At 38.9% G+C, this 27,722-nt stretch overlaps 1 protein-coding gene across 4 annotated transcripts in view; it reads left to right on the top strand.

The window, feature by feature from the left end:
- Nucleotides 1–27,722, top strand: part of osbpl8 (oxysterol binding protein-like 8) — a 249,102-nt gene that overhangs the window by 131,652 nt on the left and 89,728 nt on the right. For all 4 annotated transcript variants that reach the window (XM_039761888.1, XM_039761890.1, XM_039761886.1 and 1 more), the window contains one exon: nt 124–261. In XM_039761888.1, coding sequence (XP_039617822.1) covers nt 124–261 — 138 coding nt within the window. The remainder of the gene's footprint in view (nt 1–123; nt 262–27,722) is intronic.

Below are 27,722 nucleotides of genomic sequence, written 5' to 3' on the forward strand. Positions count from 1 at the left end.
ACACTGTGAAAGGTACCATAAAACAAACATTTTATTTTATTGTAATATTTCACTGTAGATAATAAAGCTTGAGTGATGTGCAGAATTGGTGTATTCTTAACTGTCACTGTTTGCTTGTTTCAGCTGCTTTGATGATCAATGACACATCGCCTCTGACACCAGGAAGGATGAGCCAACGAGGAGGAAAAGAGGCACATCTTGCCCAGACCAAAGACATAACACACTCTGGAACGTTAAGCCCTGGGGTCACATACAGTCATGGTAAGGAATAGGTGCACATCTGGTTTTGATGGTTTTGTTATCTACAGAGTGCTGTACATATAGTACAATTTGGAAGATTGGAGTCTGGTGTTATATGGGGCAGCACCCTTATTGTTTGGAAATTAGACAATGGATTTGTGGGCCAGGATTGAAGTAGCACAGATCCCTTTCATTGTGGGCCCCTTTGCCTAAGTAGAGTGTCTTGGAAATGTGTTGGGGACAAAGGAGTTTGATAATAACGGATGCAGCAGTCTGTGAGGTCACTTAACAGAACCTCTAATCTGGTTAATTTTTGAAATATATAACCAACAGTGAACTTAGTGGTTTTTGTTTCTTGTTAGAGTGAGGCAAGCTGGATGGCTTATTGCCAGGGAAGACAGAATAACATTTTTAGAGACAGTGCCTGCTTGTGGGTAGAAGGACAAGCTGTAGGAATAGAAACCGGCATGAAGCACTAATAATAATAATAATAATAATAATAATACATTTTATTTATATTGCACTTTATATTTTAGCAATCTCAAAGTGCAGAGAAAAAATAAAAATAAGAACATAAGAAAATCTATTTATACTTTAACAAAATATCTTTCTAAAAAGATGATATTTTAGATTCCGTTTAAAAACATCACTCAACTGTGGGGCTCTCAGGTAGTCAGGGAGGGCGTTCCACAGTTACTGCGCCACAGATGAAAAAGCCCTATCACCTATACTGCAAAGCTTGGTTCTAGGGACTTGGAGAGTGTTGGTGTGTACAGAGTGGAGGGTGTGTGAGGAGGTATGAGGGGTAAGGAGTTCCTGTAAGTTAAAGGGAGCATGTCCATAAATGCACTGATGGGTGAGGAGAACGACCTTCTACTCTATTCTGAGTGGGACAGGGAGCCAGTGAAGGGTTTTCAGGATTGGGGTGATGCTTTCGCACCCTCAACAGGATCCTGGCAGCACAATTCTGAATGTACTGGAGTCTCTGGATGTTCAGAAATGAGTTCTACTGGAAAACCTTGCTGCTCAGTTAGGTTATCAGAGATGTATAAAAGTATGTGATTAAGGGGAAGAGCCTGAAAGCTGAGTTGTTATTGGTTTTCTTTGCTATACCTGCATTGTTCATGAAAAAGACAATGTTGGAGAACATTATTGTTTTCAGGGTACTAGCACACCTTTGATCAAAGGTCTGGTATTGTCTGTTTATTTGTGCAATGTGTTGTATTCTGAGCTGGCTTAGAACACTGGGACTTCCCCTGGATAGACTCACCAGATCAACAGAGGTACTGAAGGTGTCCTAGTTCCAGTGAACCAGATGCCTCTTTTTCTGATTAGTTCAATTTTCATATGTGTATAAGCCTCCCTTGCATCCTGGCGGAGGATATAAATGTGAAATCTGAAAAAAGCCTGCACAAGACCTTTGTACTTTGTAGTCAAAGTAGCAACCAATAACAGTGGCAGAAATGGGTCTGAAAACAGTCATGGCAGACCTAAAACATGCTGGTGGACATCAAAGGTTTGGGAAATCATCAAGGATAAAGAAGACTTTCATGTAGTGTTAGCAGAAGCAGGCATTGCTATGGAGTGGGAGGTCTGGTCTGCCCTTATTAGCCTGTTAACACTGCAGCCCTTAACAGGACAAGAACTAAGATATAAACCTATATAAAAACCGTAATTATGTGATAGTGGTTCATAGTTTCAGGGTGCTGTCTCAAGAGGGTTGTAGTAAGATGGTTTTGAAAGGGGTTAAGTTTATTTTTAAAAGCTGCATACTTTGAGGTGAAAATTAGAGATTCACTTTTTATTTTGAATGTCACTGAGCTGCATTGAGTGCTTTCAGATTGCCAAAAACATGCCCAGATTCTGGTGAGTATCATCTTCACTTTATAGAAGACATAATTTAAACTACTATAGATATAAAAGGTACTTTAAATCATCCATCCATCCATCCTCTTCCGCTTATCTGAGATCAGGTCGCGGGGGCATCAGCTTGAGCAGAGATACCCAGACTTCCCTCTCCCTGGACACTTCTAGCTCTTCTGGGCGAATCCCGAGGTGTTCCCAGGCCAGCTGAGAGACATAGACCCTCCAGCATTTCCTGGGTTTTCCCTGGGGCCTTCTCCCAGTTAGACGTGCCCGGAACACCTCACCAGGGAGGCGTCCAGTAGGCATCCTGATCAGATGCCCGAGCCACCTCATCTGACTCCTCTCAATGCGGAGGAGCAGCAGCTCTACTCTGAACCCCTCCCGGATGACTGAGCTTCTCACCCTTCTTTAAGGGAAAGCCCAGACACCCTGCGGAGGAAACTCATTTAAGCCGCTTGTATTTGCGATCTCATTCTTTCAGTCACTACCCATAGCTCATAACCATAGGTGAGGGTAGGAACATAGATCGACTGGTAAATTGGGAGCTTTGCCTTATAGCTCAGCTCCTTTTTCGTCACAACAGACCGATGCAGAGCCTGCATCACTGCGGATGCCGCACCAATCCACCTGTCGATCTCATGCTCCATTCTTCCCTCACTCGTGAACAAGACCCCGAGATACTTTAACTCCTCCACTTGGGGCAGGATCTCTCCCCCAACCCTGAGAGGGCATTCCACCCTTTTCCGGCTGAGGACCATGGTCTCGGATTTGGAGGTGCTGATTCACATTCCAGGCGCTTCAAACTCAACTGCGAACCGATCCAGAGAGAGTTGAAGATCACGGCCTGATGAAGCAAACAGGACAACATCATCTGCAAAAAGCAGTGACCCAATCCTGAGTCCACTAACCAGACCCCCTCAATGCCCTGGCTGTGCCTAGATATTCTGTCCATAAAAGTTATGAACAGAATCGGTGACACTTTAAATAATGCATTTTTTAAATAAGTCTACAAAGCAGTATATGAAACTGATAAAGTGCAGATTAATTTTTGTTTGACTTCTCATTCTGCATGCTAAATAAAAAACATCTTCACTGAAGATAGAACTTTCTGGGCATATTTTCATTTAGACATCTGTAAGGAAGAAGACCCCAGAAGTTAAGGTGCTTAAGTTTAACACACAAGCTTGCCACTTGCTTCTTCACTGTGTTACCATGAAAATTTGAACCAGTCACTTTTCCCACCTGTAATCAGCATCGTAGAAATCTGATTAAACCAGCACTCTACCAGTGAAGTAGTCTCTGTCCGAAAACACTGTATAAGAGTAGATTGGAAAGCACGTAATCAGTGGTTCAACCCCTGTCACTGACTTACAAAACTGTCACTCTAGTTTCACATCTTAGAGATAAGGGAAAAAAAAACTATTGTATGCTAGAACAGAGAAACTGTCAAATCAACATAATGCCTTGCTTATGAAATATAAACTAGGACAAAGAAATAAACAGGAATGCAAAAAGCAAACAAATAATGCAAACAGATGAAAATATGCATGCAGTAACTCCAAAGAAGTCCTTAACATTTAATGTGGAAAAGTCAAAAGACAATGTCATTCATTTATGTTTATCTATAATTTAGTTTGATTGTTTAATTGGTGCTTATCTCCTCATTTTACCTATGGTAATATACTGTATCTGTAGAGTTGTTCTGCAGTTACAAACACTAGCATGCCTGCAGCTCCACCCATAGGCTGAAATTGGTAGTTCACATTAATTAAGCTGTTAATTGAAATACTTAAGTGATGTTAATACAAATGGCTAGATTGTTCTGTGTGTAGCAAGTTCTAACGTTTTGAATGCAGGCCAAGGCAAAGAAGAACTTGCCTTTTGGTGATGCTCAGTGTGCCTAGAAATTTCTATTTTGAATCATTATTTACTTTATATGGCACCTGCCATGGCTCTTTCATGAATTTTTTTAAAATTCTCTTTCTTAGAATTAGATAGATAGATAGATAGATACTTTATTAATCCCAAGGAGAAATTCACATAATCCAGCAGCAGTATACTGATAAAAAGTGTCCAGGGAGCGGTTCCACATAAAAGAAAGTGGTAGAAGTGATCAGTGAATTGAGGAAAAAAAGGTAAAAAGATAAAGTCATACACGGAGCTGCTTTACCTAAAATATTATCAGTAGTACATGTGCTTACTGAATGTGTTTAAAAGCTGAGAGAATTAATGAGACTGTAAATGTGGGAGGCAGAAGATGACAAAGTGTCATTATGATTAATACACCGCCTAAGCATCCTCAGGGTATAGGGAGAGTAATGGTATTTAGGGATTGGCTTAGAAAGGCGGTTAATTATCAAGTAATTTGAACATGGAACAGTGACACAAACAATAATAATTCAGATTGCAAGATTGTCTGAATAGAATAAAAGACAGGCTGCATCATGACTGATATTAATTCAGTTTAGCCACATTCAAAAGCTTACCATTGACAACACTTACAGTTTGATTTTAGAAATTGGTCACAATATACGATTGGAATGTGACCTGTGCTTGAATCAAAATTGTACTGAAATTCAGGCTCTTCAGCTGGATATCCTGGTGATCATCTCCTTGAAGCAGCCTAATGAAACCCAGTATTACAAGATAGAATAAGGCCTTTAATAGTTTGTAGACTGTCGGATTCACTGCTAAGTAGTTGGTTCAAATGTGCAACTGTTGCATGCCAGTACAGCCTAATTGCTGTGTAATTTCTGTTGCAAGTGTGTTTTTCACAGAGTCTTGCAGGCAGACTTTGAAATTAGTGATTGAAAGTCCCACTTGAAGTTCTAAAATTGTCAGTCAACTGTTTTGCACCAAATACCTCCAGAGAACAAACAAGCAAAATGTACCTTTGCCTACTGTCTGTCTTTATCAGAACTCAGACCAGGGTTGTTTTCCTTTAAAATTTCTTTTAGCTTAACTCTATATTGTCAGTGCTGAATTGTAATAACCAGTACATTTCTATGTCACATTGCTAGTAGGCATCACTGGACTGGAAAAGTCCCTTACTTTAGCATTATAAAGTGTTTTAGGGTTATTGTGCAAATTAAATATAGCACAAGGAATATTCATGCAAAATATTCTGTCTGATGTAGTTTTTAAAGTATTGTAAACCTTTTTTAAAATATTGGTATTGGAATGCTTCCATAATAAACAATAAAATGGCAAAACTGGTACTGGAACTGTCATATATGTAAGTGAATGGTGGTCTTTGCTGGCTAGTACTCAACTAAAGCCAGTCTGCAATATTTCTTTCTCTTGCTGTAAATAAGGTGGAGACTTTTTTTTATTTTTATGTAAATCTTAAGGACATGACAGCCTTTGCAAGTCAATTAAAAATGGTTGTTCTTGTTGTAAAGAATTATTGTTGTTATTGTTTTCTGTGTTACTGTACATCCTGTGAATTAATTTTGCTTCCATAATAAAAGTAATATACAAAAGTACAGCAAATTTATTGAAGTTGCATGGTAAAATTGATGAAATCAAGTAAAACGACTAATGAATGATGTAGCACAGTACCAGAGATACTGTATATATACATATATATTTTTTACTGTTGGGACACATACAAGTGCAGAGACAAGCTCAGGGTCACATTATGAGTTGCAAAATACAAATGTAATGTGTCATAAACTTGGTCAGTCATTGTAAATGTAATCTAGCACTTTTCATAGCAATATCCATCATCAAGCAAATAATAAGAGTAATCTAGAATACATATGTGTGAATACAGGTAAATGATGAGAAATAATGTTAAAATTAATTTTAAACTGCACTATATATATATATATGTGTATATAAATAATATAAATCTATGTTTATTATAATAAAAAAAATCCTCGGATGAGACCAGACTTTTTAGCCTGGGACGAGACGTGACTTTTTCAGTCAGATATTTTCACGTCCCGCGAGACGAGACTTTGTGCCAAGAGATCTAACCATGCCCGGGGCCGGAAACAAAAGACAAAGAGTAGATGGCAAAGTAGAACATCATAAAGAATTCAAAATCGTTTGCGTGATACACATGCAGAGCAGGTTAGCGGTAATGAAAGTAGTAAAATTTGAAACTTTCCAAAAAATGATAGTAAACATCACATTAGCACAAACAAACGGAAATTATTACTCAGTGAAATAACGGAACAGCGAAAAGAGATAGAATATATTGTTTGGATTTAAACTTTAAGTCGGAGACTTGTAGATTGTCTAGTATTGCCATCAGGGATAAGTAGTGTTTCTTCCCAATGAAGAGATGTATCCGCGAGAATTAAAAGATTTGTTGTCTGATGAAAGTGAAATCCACATACACGAGCAGGAGAGACGCGAAGTGGCTGGCGTGTAGCACAGGACGGGGGGTTGGTCGAGCGAAGCCCTCTAGTACATGGGTGTTGGAACTCCAGGCCTAGAGGGCCGCAGTGGCTGCAGGTTTTCATTCTAACCCTTTTCCTAATCAGTGACCAGTTTTCATTGCTAATTAACTCCTTTTTCCCTTCATTTGAATAGCCCTGTTTTAAGGATTAACTCCACTGAATTGATTCTTTTCTTCATTAAATGGCAGCCAAACAGAAATGAGGCATGAAACGAGCCAACAGATGACCAGCTAAACTGGGGTTTCAAACTCCAAACAATTTCACTCCAACCAATTTCTTAATGAGAAGCCAATTCTTGCTGTTAATTAAACCCATTACTTAATTCCATGGTTTGCTGCTGCTCTCGTTTCCCAAACTGTTGATTTTCTGTTTCTGATTATTGACATGAGAGATCAACATAACCGAAATCCTCACCATTCTTTTATGTTCAGATAATGTGGTTAGCTGGTCACCTGTTTGCTCATTTTGTGTCTCATTATAGTTTGACTGCTAATTAAAGAAATAGAGATAACTAAGGGATCTGAGTCAAGTTAATTAAAACTAAGTCAAAAGAAGTTAATTAGCAGCAAAAACAGGTCACTAAGTAAGAAGGTGGTTAGAATGAAAACCTGTAGCCAGGAATGGAGTTTGACACCCCTGTTCTAGTAATATATACACTGTGTGTGTGTATATATATATATATATATATATAGTGATAAAGGCGCTATATAGCGCCCGAACCGGCACAGACTACGCAGAGGCACATGTTCACACTCAAAGGGCTTTTTATTTTCTTCAGCCGTGGGCACACGCCTTCCCCGTGTCCCACAGGCCCAACACAGTCTAAAGCGCAAAATAACCCACACAACCAAACGCTTCCTGGCACCACCACTCCTCCCAGGCAACTTCGTCCTCTTCCTCCCGATTCTGGCCTTGATTGCTGGGAGGCAGGCCCTTTTATACCCCACCCGGAAGTGTTCCAGGTGCCTGATCAGCTGGTCTTAATTGCACCTCCGGGTGGGGCTGATAAACCGTCCAGCGTGGTGGCTGGTTGTCCGCAGCACACCCTAGTGGCCACCCCATCTCCCAACCGGGCTGCTGTGGTGGACTACATGTCCCATGGACAACACCGCCAGACATGGCCACCACGGCCACAGTTATAACACCACTGACCCCCTCCAGTACGGCCCCGGCATGTGCGGAAGCAGGCAGGGAACGCCTGCCCCTTCGCCCCCTCCGAGGAGGGCTTGTGACGGTTTCGCCCCTCTGAAGTGCAGAGGGCGTGGGTTGTTTGTTTTTCCACCTGCTGCCTCCCCGCACGCTCGTCCGCCTTGCTGTCAGTCATCACAGCAGCCTCTCGTGTGGTGGGCGGGTCCGGGCGTTTTCACTGGGCCAGGGATCATTTAAAATTGAGTGTGGCAAAATGGAAGACTGTTCTGTGGTCAGACGAGTCACGATTCGAAGTTCTTTTTGGAAATCTGGGACGCCATGTCATCCGGACCAAAGAGGACAAGGACAACCCAAGTTGTTATCAACACACTCAGTTCAGAAGGCTGCATCTCTAATGGTATGGGGTTGCATGAGTGCGTGTGGCATGGGCAGCTTGCATGTCTGGAAAGGCACCATCAATGCAGAAAAATATATTCAGGTTCTAGAACAACATATGCTCCCATCCAGATGTCATCTCTTTCAGGGAAGACCCTGCATTTTTCAACAAGATAATGCCAGACCACATTCTGCATCAATCACAACATCATGGCTGCATAGGAGAAGGATCCGGGTACTGAAATGGCCAGTCTGCAGTCCAGATCTTTCACCTATAGAGAACATTTGGCGCATCATAAAGAGGAAGGTGCGACAAAGAAGGCCCAAGACGATTGAACAGTTAGAGGCCTGTATTAGACAAGAATGGGAGAGCATTCCTATTTCTAAACTTGAGAAACTGGTCTCCTCGGTCCCCAGACGTCTGTTGAGTGTTGTAAGAAGAAGGGGAGATGCCACACAGTGGTGAAAATGGCCTTGTCCCAACTTTTTTGGGATTTGTTGAAATTCTGAATCAACATATTTTTCCCTTAAAAGGATACATTTTCTCAGTTTAAACTTTTGTTCCGTGATTTATGTTCTATTCTGAATAAAATATTAGAAGTTGGCACCTCCACATCATTGCATTCAGTTTTTATTCACGATTTGTATAGTGTCCCAACTTTTTTGGAATCCGGTTTGTATATATACTCAGCAAAAAAAGAAACGTCTCTTTTTCAGGACTGTGTATTTCAACAATAATGTTTTAAAAATCCAAATAACTTTACAGATCTTCATTGTAAAGGATTTAAACAATGTTTTCCATGCATGTTCAATTAACTATAATCACTTAATTAACATGCACCTGTGGAATGGCCGTTAAGACCTTAACAACTTACAGAAAGTAGGCATTTAAGGTCACAGTTCTAAAAACGCAGGACACTAAAGAGACTTGTCTACCGACTGTGAAAAACACCCAAAGAAAGATGCCCAGGGTCCCTGCTCATCTGCGTGAACGTGCATTAGGCATGCTGCAGGGAGGCATGAGGACTGCTGATGTGGCTAGGGCAATAAATTGCCATGTCCGCACTGTGAGACACCTAAGACAGCGCTACAGGGAGACAGGAAGGACAGCTGATCATCCTCGCAGTGGAAGAGCCCGGATCTCAATCCCATTGAGCACGTCTGGGACCTGTTGGATCGCAGGGTGAGGGCTAGTGCCATTCCCCCCAGAAATGTCCAGGAACTTGCAGGTGCCTTGGTAGAAGAGTGGGGTAACATCTCACTGCAAGAACTGACAAATCTGGTCCAGTCCATGAGGAGGAGATGCACTGCAGTACTTCAAGCAGCTGGTGGCCACACCAGATACTGACTAGTACTTTTGATTTTGAGCCTCCCTTCATTCAGGGACACATTGTGAAACATTTTTAGTTTATGTCTTATGGTGTTGACTCTTTTAGTGTTCATACAAATATTTACACATTAAGTTTACTGAAAGTAAAAACAGTTGAAAGTCAGAGGACGTTTCTTTTTTTGCTGAGTATATGTATATATGTATATATATATGTGTATATATATGTGTATGTATATGTATGTATATATGCATATGGATGTATATGTATATATATGTGTATGTATATGTATATATATATGTATATGTGTGTGTGTGTGTGTGTGTGTGTGTATATATATATATATATATATATAGACACACAACACACTGTAATTAATTAATCACATTTATGTAGCACTTTTCAAACCTATCCAAAGTGCTTCACTTGGGAACCACTTTAACTACCATTAATGTGTAGCATCCACCTCGATTATCTGTGTGTGTGTGTTTGTTTGTGTGTGTATATATATATATATATATATATATATATATATATATATATATATATATATATATATATATATATTACAAATACAGTAGAACCTCGGTTCACGACCATAATTCGTTCCAAACCTCTGGTCGTAAACCGATTTGGTCGTGAACCGAAGCAATTTCCCCCTAGGATTGTATGTAAATACAATGAATCTGTTCCAGACTGTACAAACTGTATGTAAATATATTCTTTTAAAGATTTTTAAGCACAAATATAATTACACCATAGAATGCACAGTGTAATTGTAAACTAATGTAAAAACATTGAATAACACTGACACAAACACCCAGGCTCCCTGCTCAGCTGCACGCGCAGACTCCCTCACTCGCTCTCAGCTGCACGCGCTCTCTCTCTTTCTCCAGCACGCTCTCTCTTTCTCTCTCTCCAGCACGCAAGCCCGCTCTCTCTCTCTCTCTCCACCACGCGAGCCCGCTCTCTCTCTCTCTGTAACATTGCAGCAGTTCATGCTATAGCCTTGCAAGCCGATCGCTGTATAAACACTTTTTTTTAATGAGTTTTAAGCACGGGGGGGGAAAAGGAACATTTGAACTAATCCAAACTTTATTTAAAAACCAACCACAAGCAACCAAGAAAGTAACATTACAGGAGTTTGCGCTATAGCCTTGTAACCGATTGCTGTATAAACACTTTTTTTAATGAGTTTTAAGCACAGGGGGGAAAAAAAATGAACATTTGAAAAAAGTGACAAGTAACACTGCAACAATTCACGCTACGAACCGAAAAACGAATATTTAAAAAATCCGTAATACAAAAACCATACCCCACCAAGAAAACTAACCTTGCATGAGTCGAGTTCTGGCATGAAGTGAGTAGGAACTGGGTGGAGAAGAGTTTACAGTTTTGAGGGAGAGTCTGGCTCCGCGATGGAGGGATGTTTTCCTTCAGGTGTTTTCTCTCTTGTGATTTCTTGGGTTTATGCTGTTTTTAGCTGTTTAGCTGGTGGGAGCGAAAGCCTCATGCAGCCATTCCAAAAGCAAACTCCTTGTGACCCACCCCTTCGTGTTTGCCCCCCACATTACTGGAAGTCTGGCTTTGTTTACATTGTGCTGCTTGAAAGCACGAGGGTTCTCAAATTGGTAAATGAGTAAACTGGTAAACAGTTTTTCCACCTCTTCCAGCACTTGAAGCCTCTGCCTGGTTAACGCTGTAACTCCTTTTGCAACATCAGCTGCTTTAATAGATTCTTTCTGCTTTAGAATAGTCAAAATCGTAGGTTTTGACTTCTTGTACTCGGCGGCAAGATCAGTAACACGAATGCCACGCTCATACATTTCAATAATTTCTTTTTTTATTTCAATTTCCATTTTCTGCAAAATTTCTTCTCACCACTATTCACTTGCTTAGTAGCCATGGTTAACTGCAAAAGCACACAAAATACTGTAGAGCACAAAGAGAGTGCAGGTAAAGCACGCATGTCCGACTGAGAACAATGAACAGGGAGTGGCTAAACACGTGCTTAAATACAGTAATCGGCGCGTACAACAGCAACAACAACATTTATTTATATAGCACATTTTCATATAAAAAGTAGCTTAAAGTGCTTTACATAATGAAGAAAAGAAAAATAATAGACAAAATAAGAAATCAAAATAAGACAACATTAGTTAACATAGAAAAGGAGTAAGGTCCGATGGCCAGGGTGGACAGAAAAAACAGAAAAAAAAAACTCCAGACGGCTGGAGAAAAAAAATAAAATCTGCAGGGGTTCCAGGCCACGGGACCACCCAGTCCCCACTGGGCATTCTACCTTACATAAATGAAATAGTCCTCTTTGTAGTTAGGGTAACTGGAAGGGAAATGAAATAGAGCACAAAGAGTTCACAGCGAAAGCATGCACACATGTGCAAGCACGCACAAGCACGCACGTCTGACCGAGAACAATGCAACACGTTTGGAAATCATCAGTGCGCACAAACCAAAAGGGAAACTGGCTTGTTTGTATACCGGGTGTGTGGTCGTGAATCGAGGCAAAAGTTTGACGAACTTTTTGGTCGTAAACCGAGTTGTATGTGTACCGAGACGTTCGTGAACCGAGGTTACACTATATATATATATATATATATATATATATATATATATATATATATATATACACACATACAGTGCATCCGGAAAGTATTCACAGCACATCACTGTTTCCACATATTGTTATGTTACAGCCTTATTCCAGAAATGGATTAAATTCGGTTTTTTCCTCAGAATTCTACACACAACACCCCATAATGACAACATGAAAAAAGTTTACTTGAGGTTTTTGCAAATTTATTAAAAATGAAAAAACTGAGAAATCGCATGTACATAAGTATTCACAGCCTTTGCTCAATACTTTGTCGATGCACCTTTGGCAGCAATTACAGCCTCAAGTCTTTTTGAATATGATGCCATAAGCTTGGCACACCTATCCTTGGCCAGTTTCACCCATTCCTCTTTGCAGCACCTCTCAAGCTCCATCAGGTTGGATGGGAAGTGTCGGTGCACAGCCATTTTAAGATCTCTCCAGAGATGTTCAATTGGATTCAAGGAGTGGTTGTCCTGAAGCCACTCCTTTGATATCTTGGCTATGTGCTTAGGGTCATTATCCTGCTGAAAGATGAACCGTTGCCCCAGTCTGAGGTCAAGTGCTCTCTGGAGCAGGTTTACATTGCTGCAGTCATCTTTCCCTTAATCCTGACTAGCCTCCCAGTTCCTGCCACCACCGTGCTTCACTGTAGGGATGGTATTGGCCTGGGGATGAACGGTGCCTGGTTTCCTCTAAACGTGACGCCTGGCATTCACACCAAAGCATTCAATCTTTGTCTCATCAGACCAGAGAATTTTGTTTCTTGTGGTCTGAGAGTCCTTCAGGTGCCTTTTGGCAAACTCCAGGCGGGCTGCCATGTGCCTTTTACTAAGGAGTGGCTTCCGTCTGGCCACTCTACCATACAGGCCTGATTAGTGGATTGCTGCAGAGACGGTTGTCCTGGAAGGCTCTCCTCTCTCCACAGAGGACCTCTGGAGCTCTGACAAAGTGACCATCGGGTTCTTGGTCACCTCTCTGACAAAGGCCCTTCTCCCCCGATCGTTCAGTTTAGATGGCCGGCCAGCTCTAGGAAGAGTCCTGGTGGTTTCAAACTTCTTCCACTTACGGATGATGGAGGCCACTGTACTCATTGGGACCTTCAAAGCAGCAGAATTTTTTCTGTAACCTTCCCCAGATTTGTGCCTCGAGACAATCCTGTCTTGGAGGTCTACAGACAATTCCTTTGACTTCATGCTTGGTTTGTGCTTTAACATGAACTGTCAACTGTGGGACTTTATATAGACAGGTGTGTGCCTTTCCAAATCCTGTCCAATCAACTGAATTTACCACAGGTGGACTCCAATTAAGCTGCAGAAACATCTCAAGGATGATCAGGGGAAACAGGATGTACCTGAACTCAATTCTGAGCTTCATGACAAAGGCTGTGAATACTTATGTACATGTGCTTTCTCAATTTTTTTATTTTTAATAAATTTGCAAAAATCTCAAGTAATCTTTTTTCACGTTGTCATTATGGGGTGTTGTGTGTAGAATTCTGAGGAAAAAAATGAATTTAATCCATTTTGGAATAAGGTTGTAACATAACAAAATGTGAAAAAAGTGATGCGCTGTGAATACTTTCCAGATGCACTGAATGTGAGTGTGTGGGTATATTTTGTCTTTTTTTTTTTATATTTCATGGTGTTTCCTTTTTATGTTAAAACATTGTGTTTTATGTTGATGTTGCATTTCATTTTTTATGTTATGTTTGTAATGAGTGGACAGCACACTGGAAAAGTGTCAATATGCATAGTAAGGGTAAACTAAATTGATTTGATGAAGCTAGTGTAAGGCTGTGCCACAAGAGGGCACCCTCAATGCATATTATATTGCACTCAAAAGATAGTCCAGTCTTCACTGTGAATGGACAAGCAAACAAAACTATTACTTTATGCCAGTTAGGTTGCTCTAATGCAGTGTTGATGTCTGTTATTTATACTATAGTTTTTACCTATTGCATTTATATATTTCCATTGCTGAAATGGTTATTTCTATTTACCATGTATGATATACACTCACCTAAAGGATTATTAGGAACACCTGTTCAATTTCTCATTAATGCAATTATCTAATCAACCAATCACATGGCAGTTGCTTCAATGCATTTAGGGGTGTGGTCCTGGTTAAGACAATCTCCTGAACTCCAAACTGAATGTCAGAATGGGAAAGAAAGGTGATTTAAGCAATTTTGAGCGTGGCATGGTTATGATCTGGTCTGAGTATTTCACAATCTGCTCAGTTACTGGGATTTTCACGCACAACCATTTCTAGGGTTTACAAAGAATGGTGTGAAAAGGGAAAAACATCCAGTATGCGGCAGTCCTGTGGGCGAAAATGCCTTGTTGATGCTAGAGGTCAGAGGAGAATGGGCCGACTGATTCAAGCTGATAGAAGAGCAACTTTGACTGAAATAACCACTCGTTACAACCGAGGTATGCAGCAAAGCATTTGTGAAGCCACAACACGCACAACCTTGAGACAGATGGGCTACAACAGCAGAAGACCCCACCGGGTACCACTCATCTCCACTACAAATAGGAAAAAAAGGCTACAATTTGCACAAGCAAATTGGACAGTTGAAGACTGGAAAAATGTTGCCTGGTCTGATGAGTCTCGATTTCTGTTGAGACATTCAAATGGTAGAGTCAGAATTTGGCGTAAACAGAATGAGAACATGGATCCATCATGCCTTGTTACCACTGTGCAGGCTGGTGGTGGTGGTGGTGGTGTAATGTTGTGGGGGATGTTTTCTTGCCACACTTTAGGCCCCTTAGTGCCAATTGGGCATCGTTTAAATGCCACGGGCTACCTGAGCATTGTTTCTGACCATGTCCATCCCTTCATGACCACCATGTACCCATCCTCTGATGGCTACTTCCAGCAGGATAATGCACCATGTCACAAAGCTCGAATCATTTCAAATTGGTTTCTTGAACATGATAATGAGTTCACTGTACTAAAATGGCCCCCACAGTCACCAGATCTCAACCTAATAGAGCATCTTTGGGATGTGGTGGAATGGGAGCTTCGTGCCCTGGATGTGCATCCCACAAATCTCCATCAACTGCAAGATTCTATCCTATCAATATGGGCCAACATTTCTAAAGAATGCTTTCAGCACCTTGTTGAATCAATGCCACGTAGAATTAAGGCAGTTCTGAAGGCGAAAGGGGGTCAAACACCGTATTAGTATGGTGTTCCTAATAATCCTTTAGGTGAGTGTATGTTCAGCATCTGTTATTCAAATTGTGAGTCTGTCCATCCATCTATTTTCTGAACCTATTTCTTCTAATTCATGGTCCCAGGCAGCCAGAGCCTCCGGTGACATCCTTTAGTGAGTGAAAGTTAATGTCCCCACATTCTTGCTCAGTATCAGTTTACACTTTCTAGTATTTATAAGCTGCTCGTCTTTGGAATGTGGGAGGAAACTTCAGTACCAGAAGAAAACAAGTGTTTGTTTGTATACATTGTGCAAACATAGCACATGACTGTGACCAGCATTTGTGCTCCGATCCTGACAGTTTCAAGGCAGTAGCACAAAACACTGCAACATCATTCCATCCATATGAGATATGTTAAAGGAGATCTGAAAATTGTACATCATCTTACTAAAGTTTCTTCTGTTTTTAGTAGTGTAAGTCTCTAAGTTAAGACAAGTGCTGTTATAAAATGTTTCACCTTTAATAAAATCTTAAAATTTTAAATATTATTGTAACAAAAATATGTCAGGAATGTTTATGAAAAGTAAAGATAAGAAAGGAAAGCATGTTCAATGCTTTGGTTAATTGGGCACACTCATAATTTCAAATGGGAGCAGAGACTGTGTTCAGATTTCACCAGCCACATTCCATTTCCAGGCCAAACATAGTTTTTGGTACAAGGCCAAACTGCTTGGGTAGCAGCATTAGATAAGAGCTGGAGACAGAGGTGATAGTCAAGGTAAGAGTGGAATGGAAAAGCTAAAGATATCAAGAAAGCTGAAGTCACATAAGAATTTTATCTCTCAGCATAACTGTAGCATGCACAGTAAATCAAGGAATGATTAAAAAAAATAGAAGATCTGTGTCAAATGAATTGTCAAATTGGAGCCCAGACCTCAATCCTGTGGGGGAAAAATGTAGGCTCCCCTCTAGAGAACACTGTGCAAAGATGATGCCATCATAGCTTGACTGAACCTAAAATTTCTGCAAAGATTGCTGATATAATGGCAACATCCAGATGTGTTAAGTTGACACGAGACAAATCCAAACAAACTTTGTGCTGGAATGAAAACAAAAGATGTTTTGCAAAGTCATTTGGTCATTTTTTTTTTATCCCACTTAGTCCTGAACAGGGTTGTGGGTGTCTGCTGGAGCCTATCCCAGCTAGCACAGGGCACAAGACAGGAACAAACCATGGACAGGTCACCAGTCCATCGCAGGGCAAACACACACACACACACAGAAAAGTTTCAATAAGGGTATGGAGACTTTTGATATCCACTGCATATGTTCTTTACATGGTCATTCAGTTGCTCATTAATTCTTTCATTCATGCAAGCCAGAGCAGAGATAAAAACTAGAGCAGGTATTAACAGCCGTCCATTATAGGCTGCAGTTCATTCCCCAGCATTTACACATACTTGACCGATCAACCAAACCAGTGCATCTTAGTGGAACATAGAAAAGAAACAAGTGCTTACAGAGAAAATGAAGGCAAGCATTGGTAACTTGGACATTGTAACTGTATTCATGTAGATTTCCTCTCAAACTCAAAAGTTTATGTAGGTTTAGAAGATTGGCTATACTGAAATGGTACCATATGAGAGAATGTGGATATGGGCAAATGAAAGAGAAAGCTGCCTGATTGACCAATGTTTTATCCAGTGCTGTCTCCTGTCATGCACCCAGTGTCATAGACACACAGGTTCACAAATTGGATTGATGTGAATTGCTGATTTTCTCATTCTATCTCATTGTACTTCATTGCAAAAACATACCTGTTAGGGTAATCCGCATTTCTGAATTGGCTCCGTGAGTATATTCTGTAATGGACTGCCTATCCACCTAGGATTTGAATCTTGTCTTGCTTCCTTTGCTGTCTGGCTAGGCTCTTGGTGATCTCCAAACTGGTACATAAATGAACAGAAAAAGAATAGATTTTGTCTTCTTGTGATTTAGAAGTTTCCTTGTCCAAACTTTACTTGTGCATATTTCTTTTACAAATGTTTTTCTGCCAAGTGAACTAACAGTTCTTAGTGTCCTAAAGTGGTGGACGTGTTCTTAAATTATTTGTTTTTTCAAACTAAGGCAAAAAAAACCTGTTATGTTTATTTTTTTTTTAATACCTATGGTTTAGCATACCAACCGTATTGTTGCTAAGTTACACTGTTCTTTTATCAGCAACATCAAACAAATCTGAAAATGAATTGTTAAATAAATTAATAAAAGTGGAAAGCTGCAGATCCTTTGTCTGCATTGGGTAGGAGGAGGAGGAGGATGAATTCAATATTTTGTACTTCAAAACACTCCCACACTGTAATTTAATTATGATATTTTTGATGTGTGTGTATTTTTAAAGTCCTGGAGGTGCCAGACTTACAGTCAACTTGCACTGGGTGGGCTGGTGGATTGTGGAGTTGAATGTTTTAAAATGCCGACTTTACACTCAGTTTGATTTTCCTCACAATAGGATTAGGGTGACCCTGGTCAAACATAAGAGAGACAATATTATCACGTCACCTAGAAGCCCCATAATCTACATTGCTTATACAAAGTCTTCTCTATGTCTGAGTTTGTCTGTTCTTGTCATTTTCATTCACCCCTACAGAATGGAATGCCTCATATAAAACCTGCTTCTCAAAAACTCACCTTTCCTCATGCTATCCCACCCTTACCTCCTAAACATGTCACTATTTCATTGTTCCAAATTCCCAGAACACTCTTCCTTAGGTCCATACTCATAAAAAAAAAATTGCATCCACAATGACGAGTGTCTTTCATTGGGCCTTTACAGTACATAGTAAGCGCCTATAAAGGACTTTACATAATTAAAATACATAGAAAGGCATGTTAAAGACAATAAATAACAGATATCAAAAATTATGTAGAACAATTTAGAGAAGACAATGAATAACAGATATCAAAAATTATGTAGAACACTTTAGAAAAGACAGTAAATAACACATCAAAAATTATGTAGAACAATTTAGAGTGTAAATTAGATAAAAGAATGTCTCCATCAGGGTAGATATGTAAACAGAAACACCTATAGACAGACAACAAGAACCACTGTGCTGCTGTTTAGATTGCTCTTCTTTCGCTGTCTGGTATAGACAGTAATTTCATGCTGTTAGAACATGAGAAGGTTCACAAATGAGAGGAGTCCATTCACTCCACCTGGCACACTTAGCTAGTTAATAGCCAAGTTGACCCAACGTACAGTATCGCACAGATGATTTTTAAAAGGTGTCAAGATTTCTGCTTTCCTTTGTTTCCTTTTAGGGACAAAAGCTCCCTAATTGGAATAAGTTATTTTGTAATTGCGGCGTTTTAAGTAACTGAAAACTATATAGATATGATATTAAAAGGCAATATCCCTCCCATAAAAAATCACAATGGTAAAAATCACATAAGAGAAAATAACTTAGCTTTCTTTACTGACAATTTATGTGGCAATACAGACGGGAAGCCTATAGCAAGACAATACCAAGGTAGGATCTTGATCTATACAGTCTGCCATTTTTCATCACTGCACTGGAAGACTTTTCAGGACAGATGACGATATTACCCATCCATCCGTCGGCTTCAAAGAGTTTGGCTGCTGTCCAAGTTTTTTTATACTGTTTTCTCCATGTGCAGACTCTTACTTAGGTTCCAAACAAGGGAAGGAGAGGATTCCATTTCATCTCTAACATACAGAAATAGTACAATGCCTATTTTCGTAGTTGTACCTTCTCTCTTCAAATGCTTGCCTAGCAGTTCTAAATGCTGAGTGCCCCGTGTGCTAACTTTGGCCTGGCCTGTACATGTGAGTGGATTTATACAATAATTATTGTACAGAGCACAGTGACATTAAACTTACATTCTTATCCCTTACTTCACTTTTATTCAGTTGTGTTAGCAAAAACTGAAAATTCAATAACATCAGCTTTGAATGGCCAGTGTGCTTTACAGCATTTATTAAAACATTCTCATTTATTTATGTATTTTAAGCCACATTCAAAAATTAAAACACAGCACAAGTCAGCACTCCACAGCTGTGATCTCATCCAAATTCTGTTAAGCTGCATAACATTCGCTAACTCTGGCCACTATGTACCAATCTATTACTTTCGTCTGAAGCTGTAGTGTCTAAATCAAGCTTATGAAACCCATTCTTTCTTCTGAAATTGTGCTGAATTATGACTTTTTTAATAATACAGCAAACATTATTTTTTATAGTGCCTTTCAAGTGCCTTAAACATTTTTATAGAATTTGAACAAATTAGATATACAGCAGATGACATGACTGTCTATATTGCAGTGTGTGTCAGTGTTGAGTCTTGAACTTTTTGGCTTTACGGCCCTGTGTCTTCAGCATCAGGTAGCCATGCCACCTATGCAAAAGGATTTTTTTTATTTTAAAGGAACAAGGCTTTTTGAAGGGTGTATCTTTAGTGACTCTGTCTAAAAATGAATGAAAAAGCTTACTGGTATTTTATTGAATGGTACTGTATAAAATAAATGAAAGGCACTGCATAGACATTCATTAAAGGTACTAGTTAGAACACAATAAAATGAATTGGATAGTAATTGGAAAATGTTACATAAAATGAACTAAATTTAAAAGTACTGTACCATCTGAAATAAGCATGCTACTTAAATATGTTTTTAAGAAGAAGAAGGAGAAGAAATACGTCAAAATGATGTTATCAGTTAAAACTGAATACTGCAATATGAAATTAAAGCAAAGTGAAAAATACTGTAATGCGGTGTTGGTTCATGCGTTGTGAATAATGGTGCTAGAATTTTCCCTAATGACAATGAATTGGGTTAATCAGGTTTAAGAATTATTAAAGCATATTGGTTTTGAATTGATTTAGAAAATGAATAGCATAGTGAAACAGTGGTTAGCGGAATTGCCTGTCCGCTCAAGTTACCTTGGTTTCAGTCCTGGGTGTGGGTACTGTCTGTGTGGAGTCTTCATGTTCTCCCTGTGTGTGAATTTTCAATTGTGCACTGTGGTTTTCACCTGACATTGCAAACGTGTGTGTTAAGATAACTAGCAACTCTGTTATGGCCTATTGTGAATGGTTGTGCTCTGCGATGGACTGGGGCCCTATCCAGAACTGGCTCTTGCTTTGTACCTTTTCTGACCCTGAATGAGGTAGGTGGATTAGCAGATGAATGGATGGATGGATGTATTGCACTATGTTGTCATCTTCTCTTAACCTTAATTCTTGTGTGCTGTATGTTGTGAAAGGCACTATGTAAAATAGTTTTTATATTTTTATTGAAGGGTACAAGTAGGGTAAAAATGAATGAATTGAAAAGCTTATTTGTAATGAATTGAAAGATGTTATAAAAATGATTTTGGTAGATACTATATTGGAAGGTGCTTACAGTATATCTACAGAAGTAAGCTGAACTGAAATATATGTAATGAATTTAATTTTGTGTCAGAGAGGTGAGATTGGGTTGGTTTGGACATGTGCAGAGGAGAGTTGCTAGGTATATTGGGAGAAGGATGTTAAGGATAGAGCTGCCAGGTAAGCAGAGGAGAGGAAGATATGGAAAAACATGATCTGCTGTGGCAACCCCTAACGGGATCAGCCAAAAGAAGAAGAAGGTGTGTAGTTGGAATATACTGTATAGAAATATACCGAATTTAAAGACATCATTGTTAAGTCATTATGACATTAACTGATTTCAAACAAGTTGAAAGGCATTATATAAAATGTATATAAAGTCAAAAAAATCCTACTAATAATGAATTGTGCAATTATAACCAACAGATTTTGTGGTGTTCCATGGCTTATTGTTTCCCTTCTCTGTGTGTCTCACTAATCGAGTTCTGGCTGGAGTGCATTCCACGTTGTCCTGGGGGAGGGGAGGTATGTCTTACACATGTCTTAGGTCAACGGAGGATAGGGGTGTGACACAGGATTTAAGTGTGACCCATCTGGACAAGACTGACCTATTTTCTCTCTAAGCTGCAGTCTTGTGAGTGGAAAGGAACGACAGTCCATCAACAGACTTTTGAAAATGTGTGAGAGAACAATTTTTGGTTTGTTTTGCTAGTATATGATAGTCAGCTAGTTTTACCTGCATGGAAAAGTGTGGATCTCCTCTGTGCCGGACGTGCCTGCAGTGAGAGCAAGGCAAGTATGACATTGTAGGCCCCCAGGGCTTTGTAGGATAAAACCTCAGAAAGACTTTGTACGTTAAACTAGAGAAAAGGTAATAAAATGACACTTAATCTTATCTTAATAACAATATTGAGTTGTTTCTCAACTGAATTGCATCTGATTGTGTTTTAGGTTTATGTTAGTCAGGGCTTTTATAGAGACATATGTCCAGCACTTTGAGAAAATTGAATGGATTAAAGCAAATGACAAACAGAAAGTAAATAAAGGCTTCTCAATAGCCTCTTTGTAGTCTGTGGAGCTGCTCACTTTAGTCCGTCAGTCTGTATGACATTCTAGATTTACCTCTTGCAGCATGTGCTGCACTCTGTCCAAATATATAAAAGTGTAAAACACTTTTAAATACTATTTAAAACACATTCAGGACTATCTTGTTTGGTCACAGGTGCATAACTTACAAAATATCATAGTCAAAGAAAAAGTAATCTGTAAAGTACTATAAACTAAGTATGTGAACATTTCCGTAAGTATGTGCATATTAATATTACATTATAAAAGGCTTGTAGCAGCATTGGCCCGTTCACAGTGGAATGCTGTTTACACAGTAACACAATCTTATTGTTTGAAAAAAACGAAATTGAAATGTTCAACACCATATTGTTTTGTTTAAGTGCTGGTTTTCTTTTGCAAAAATCAATTTTCAAGTAAATATCAAATGATATTTCCCTGTGTTAAGATCCTTATCTTGGAAAATGATAAAACAATGCAGTGGCACTGCACTTGTATAATTTAAGGAACTGTTTTTAGTGTGGTGTAGGGATGGCAAGAGGCGGCTCATCACTCTGCCTCCCTTCCAACCTCTCTCTCTTTCGTTTCAGTAACCTAGTAAGCTCTGAATTCTCTTTATGTTGGTGTGAATGTTAAATCTGTTTAAAAGAAAACTCTTAAAGGTATATGGTGCCTGCTGTATGTTTCAGCTGTGCAAATGTTGTTACATGTATGCACTAATGTTTCCTCTGTATCTCTTGTATATATATTGTGAAGAGGAAGCATTAAGGAGCAACAACAGTTTAGCCACAAAGTGGTAGACTGCACAAAACCGGCAGAGTAGGGCCATTGAGTGCTGAAGCCCATGGCACATAGAAATCGCCTATCCCTGTAGCATCACTGACAATGGAGTTACAAACTGCCTCTGGGAGCATCATCAACACATGAACCATACGTTGGGAGCTTCATGGTATGGGCTTTCATGGGCGAGCAGCTGCACACAAGTCTAAGAACATTATGCACAATGCCAGGCATCGGCTCGAGTGGCGTAAAGCATACTAACATTGGATTCTAGAGCAGTGGACATGTGTTCTCTGTAATGATGGAAGATGCCAGAAGAATGTAACCTTTCTGACTCCATACTACCTACTGTAAAGTATGGTGGAAGATGGCTAATGGTATGGGCTGTTTCAGGGTGTGCTAGGTCACTTGGTTCCAGTTAAGGGTACTGTTAATGGTACATACAATTTAGACAATTGTTTGTTTCTAGCTTTGTAGCAAAGGTTTGGGGAAGGCCCTTTTCAGTTACAGCCTGACTGTGCCCCTGTGCACATAGCCACATCCATAAAAACACGGTTTAACAAGTTTGGTTTGGAGGAACCCAAGTGACCTGCACAAATTCCTGACCTCAACCCTTTTTGAATGACTTGGAGTGCTGATTTTGAGCCAGGTCATTTAGTCCAGCATTAGTAGCTGACCTCACAAATGCTGTTATCCTACTTCTGCTTTTAACTGGATTCCTGCCTTCATTAAGAACGCTGGTATTTCACAGTTTCTTCTTTTTATGTCAGTCCAGAAATTACAAAATGGGTTTGCCAAATTACATTGGAAAATGGCAAACATTTTTGTGTGTTACACCGAGATAAGGCCATGCTTGGGGGAAAAAAAGCTGCCAAAAGTTCAATGTCTTTGCTGTTACAAGGAAGGAGCAAAAAGAAATGGCAATAAATCACACAGAAACCTCAGATGAGGTATTTGTGATAAAGTGGGGTGGTGTATTTGTATTGATGGTAAAGGACTTAACCTTTGGCCAACGTGCATGAAAATAGAACAGGCTTTGCATAACCTTGCCTGACACCACATAGTTTTTTAAAGGTACTAACATTTCCTCTGTCTTTTGAGTCCTGTTGTCTTTATGGTTGTCTGACCATAGTTTCCATTTTGGCTGAGATGTGGGGATTTTACTTGTCAAATTTATATTTTCACGAATTAGAAAACAGCAGAATACTTTGCGTATTGACCAACACCCTGGCTGATAATTAGTCTTTATTTTAATTGTATACAGAAAATTTCATTTGGAGCTTTATAAAATAAATTGCTTTAAGTGTGGCATATGTTGGGATCTTCGTTTTAAACATTCAGATGAGGAAAAAGTAGTAAAACTGCTGAAAGACAAAATTAAATTGCATCATTTCAAGAAAAAGGATGATGTGAAGCAAAGCAGATGACTGAAAGTATTGCAGCAAAGACTTTGAAAAGCCATACCAATAATATCATAAAACCTTTGACTAAGACTGAAGATAACTCCATTAGTGATAAATTGGTTGTTCCAGTTATCTCATCCAGATACCCTTTTTCTATCTGACTTGGTTTACATGTAACTCGGTTTGGCTTGATTTGGCACTACTTCAAAATTGGACACTTTTTACTTAAACTGTTTTGATGCAACAGACAAGTAAAGTGATTTATGTAATCATAACAATATATACAATGGTTTGAAGCTGGTGAAAGGATGACTTGGATTTGAGGATGCCACAGAAACATAACATTTTACATAGAAGAGGACATTGTTGCCTTCATCAAGCACATTTTCCCCAATGTCTTATGAAGTTGTTAGGTATCCTTTGTGCATCATTGTGTCAATAATACTTTGTTAACTGTTCATAGATATGGTAGGGCTTCAGCAATTATTTATCTTTCTTTTATATTTAGAAGAGTTTCAATAATTTTAGTCTGTCAATGGTATATGAGAAAAAGTTCTCTAGCGAAGACTTTATGCTTCATTCTACTTTAAGCCCTTTGACAACTTCAGTCTACATCTTCTCTGTGCAAATTATAGCAAAGCTTTGACACTTTTAAAGGCACTGTGACCAGAATTGCGAGCCTTACCTCAAATGTGAAAGCTGTGCTTCGCAGGGTTTAAGTCTCTTATTGTGTTTTTTTTTTTTTTATCCCTATTATTAGTATAAAATTTGGACAGCTTCTTAGAGCAAATTTAATTTTCAACAAAACTAAAGACTTCCCGTAAGCCGATGTCTCAAAAGAGTTCAGAAACCTCACAATATGAAGAAGAAAAGGATGATTCGGCTCTTGATTGATAACTGTGCTGCCCGCAACATGCCTCCGCATTTAGATAAAATTCGTGTTGAATTCCTCCCAACCAATTGCACAGCAGTGCTTCAGCCTTTGGATTTGGGCATCATTTGCACCCTGAAACTGTTTTATCGCAAGGAAATGCTGAGAAAAATTCCCGTCAGCAAAACGTATAGGCAGGAGGAGGTTAAAATTAACGCTTTAAATTATTGCAAATGCCTGGACACAAGTTAAAGAAGGTACTATAGTAACAAATACAGAATCTCGTTACAACCAAATTTTCGTTACAGTGAAATATTTTTTTAGGTCCCAGGGAGTTCATTGTAACAGAATTTTACCTGTATTTCTTTGATGTCTTGTTAAAGCACTTTGAGCTACATCTGTTGTATGAGAATGTGCTATAGAAATAATGCTGTTTTGTTTTTTGTAAACAATTATTTTTTAAAGAGAGGGAAAAGGAAAACAGGATAAGAAAAGAGCAACTTCAAAAACAGAATAAAGTTACCATCCCATCGAAAACCCACAAACCAACACCCACTGATGTTGTTCCTTATGCTTTGTCACTGCATTATATGCATTGCACTTCCACATGAGCATTCAGAGCCCTCCCCTACAACTAAAGACAAAGTCAGACATTTTTGATTTTTATCGAGGCGAGTTGCGGACTACTTGGGCTGAGTTTCTGGATATGTTATTTTACACAACTGGCCTTCACAGGTACCCACTGCTGACTGCCTCTGACTCACTAAGATTACATAAATGAAGGCTACAGCTGACAATAGGTTAAAAAGCTGTTTAATGTAACATGACCTTTAGTCATTACAATTGGTTAACAATTTCTGCCTTATAATAGCAGGAGATGTAATAGTGAAATACATTTTGTTTTTTGAAAGGGCAAAGATTTATTTTTGAGAAGGAACCATGAAAAAAGAAGTCAATGATTGTTTGATTCAGTATACAATGTAAATACAGTATGAGTGTCTTGAATGTAGAAGTGAAAACAAGGCTCAAAGTTATAAAATATGTCAGCATTTAACCTCAGCTGTTTTGTTAAAGAATCACTAAAGAAAACACTGTTCTTTGGAGATAAACTTCCCTTTATTTTTGCACAAATTTAAGACAACCTTTTGTAGTATAGGTTTCTTTAAAAGAAGCTGACTCAGTCTAAATCACATACATAGTACCTAGGAATGACAGTCTTATAGCATGGGTAAACTGCTTAGAGAAACTGGTGACCACCCCCCCATATCCAGAAGGAAAAAGATAAACTAAACAGCAAACATTAAAAAAATAACAACTATCATTAGCATATCCAGAACTTCTGGAACCCCACAGTCCTTTAATGGAATAAGAGCATTTGGAAAAAGGGATAGTATATTGTGTTAGGATATGCCTTTGAACATCAAGGATGTACAGTACCTGCTTCTTTTTTTGTCATCCAGACTGTACACATTACCTGAACAATATATATGTATTTTATTTTCCATTTGGTTAGTAGAGTTCTGTTACAATTGTCTTGTTGAACCATTTTTTCTGAATTTAGTTAAGTATTTTTATTCAGAACTGAATAGGCGGAGTTCCATAGAGGAACTGAGGATCATTGCCCCAAAAAAGGCATGTCTCAATGTCACTGTTTTATCATCCTTGTCAGTACATATGGATGGATCAAAAGCGTTGAGAGGATCATTGCAGTCTTATCATGTGAATTTTTTATTGTATGACTTGTTGTGGGGCAGTAGTCCTTTTGCTATGTTCATTTTAGGAGTGCTAAAATATTTACATAATCAAAAATAAAATATCTAAGTTAAATTCTGTCAGATAACTCTGTCCCATTTGAAAAAATATTTCTTATTCCTTTATACTGTCTTCACATTAAGGAGTGATTTTTAATTTATAGTCCTTAAAACGTTCAGGTGGCCTGAAGTTTCCAAAAACAGTTCGTTCTTAATGTCTGCTTTCTAGCACCATCATGACTGCCTTGAAAAAATGAATAATGAATGAATAAATAATTAAATGGCATAGCCCTTTTCTACATAAGGAGCTCCAAGTTTTTTTTGGCCATTGCCTATTTAAAACTCAGTTATCCAGCAGCGGAAGCTATATTGTTCTATAAGGCTGTCTTGGCAATCCTGTAATTTCTAGTGCAGCCCATCAGTGTCGGGGCATATTTCATTTTAAGTGTGTTTATTCAAAAATAAAATATACTACTGCATTACCAATATTTATTTTTCTATATTTAAGTGTTAATAAACAAACAGTCTCTTGGGAACTTGAAGCCCTTGCTGTACACACAAGTCTTCCTTCTGGGTGTTGATATGATTTCTGTACAGCATGAATTTCAATTCTGAACCTTGCCATCTCAAGGCTTTTAGAAATATGTATTATTTCCTTTGAACCAAAGCCCCTTGCACAGCATCTCTGCCTTCTGAACTGTAACTTATATGCTGCTAGGTGTCCTTACTTATGCCACATCCTGGCAGAATACCTCACTTTTTTTAGCCTCTATTAAACTGTTCATACACAGTCTCCTCAGGCTTACTCATAGACTCCTGCCTACTTTGACACACCTCTTTGAAGTGCCACTAGTCAACTGAGGTCACTCAGAGACTAATTAGAAACTGATGACCAGGGTGCCCATCTGCACATAGTCATTAACATTTCAATGATGTTCATTGAATACCCTATTGGAGCCAGCCCCAAAGGTAGTTGTTCACCATGACACTTTTCCAATGCTGTTCTGCTCGTTATGTTTTTTCTCCCTGTTCTGAGCAGTAGGTTTCCCTGCCATCTGCCTTCTTATACTGTCAATGTTAAAGCATAAAATTAAGACTGAGTGTTTGTAAAGAATAAAGTTCATGTTTGCGTTACCCACTGAGTGTTTTCAGCCAAGTATATGCAAAATAGTCAGTCTTTATGTATAAACACAGTCTTATACTTCAAGCAACATACTTTTCCATGGGGCTTAATTAGACTTGCTTTTGCACAAAGTAAGTTTTTTGGATTAAGTTTCAGTCACTCAAATCATTCTACATTGTCATTTATTTCATTGCATTTAC

This window comes from Polypterus senegalus, chromosome 8 (genome assembly GCF_016835505.1).
Source record: "Polypterus senegalus isolate Bchr_013 chromosome 8, ASM1683550v1, whole genome shotgun sequence".
NCBI lineage: Eukaryota > Metazoa > Chordata > Cladistia > Polypteriformes > Polypteridae > Polypterus > Polypterus senegalus.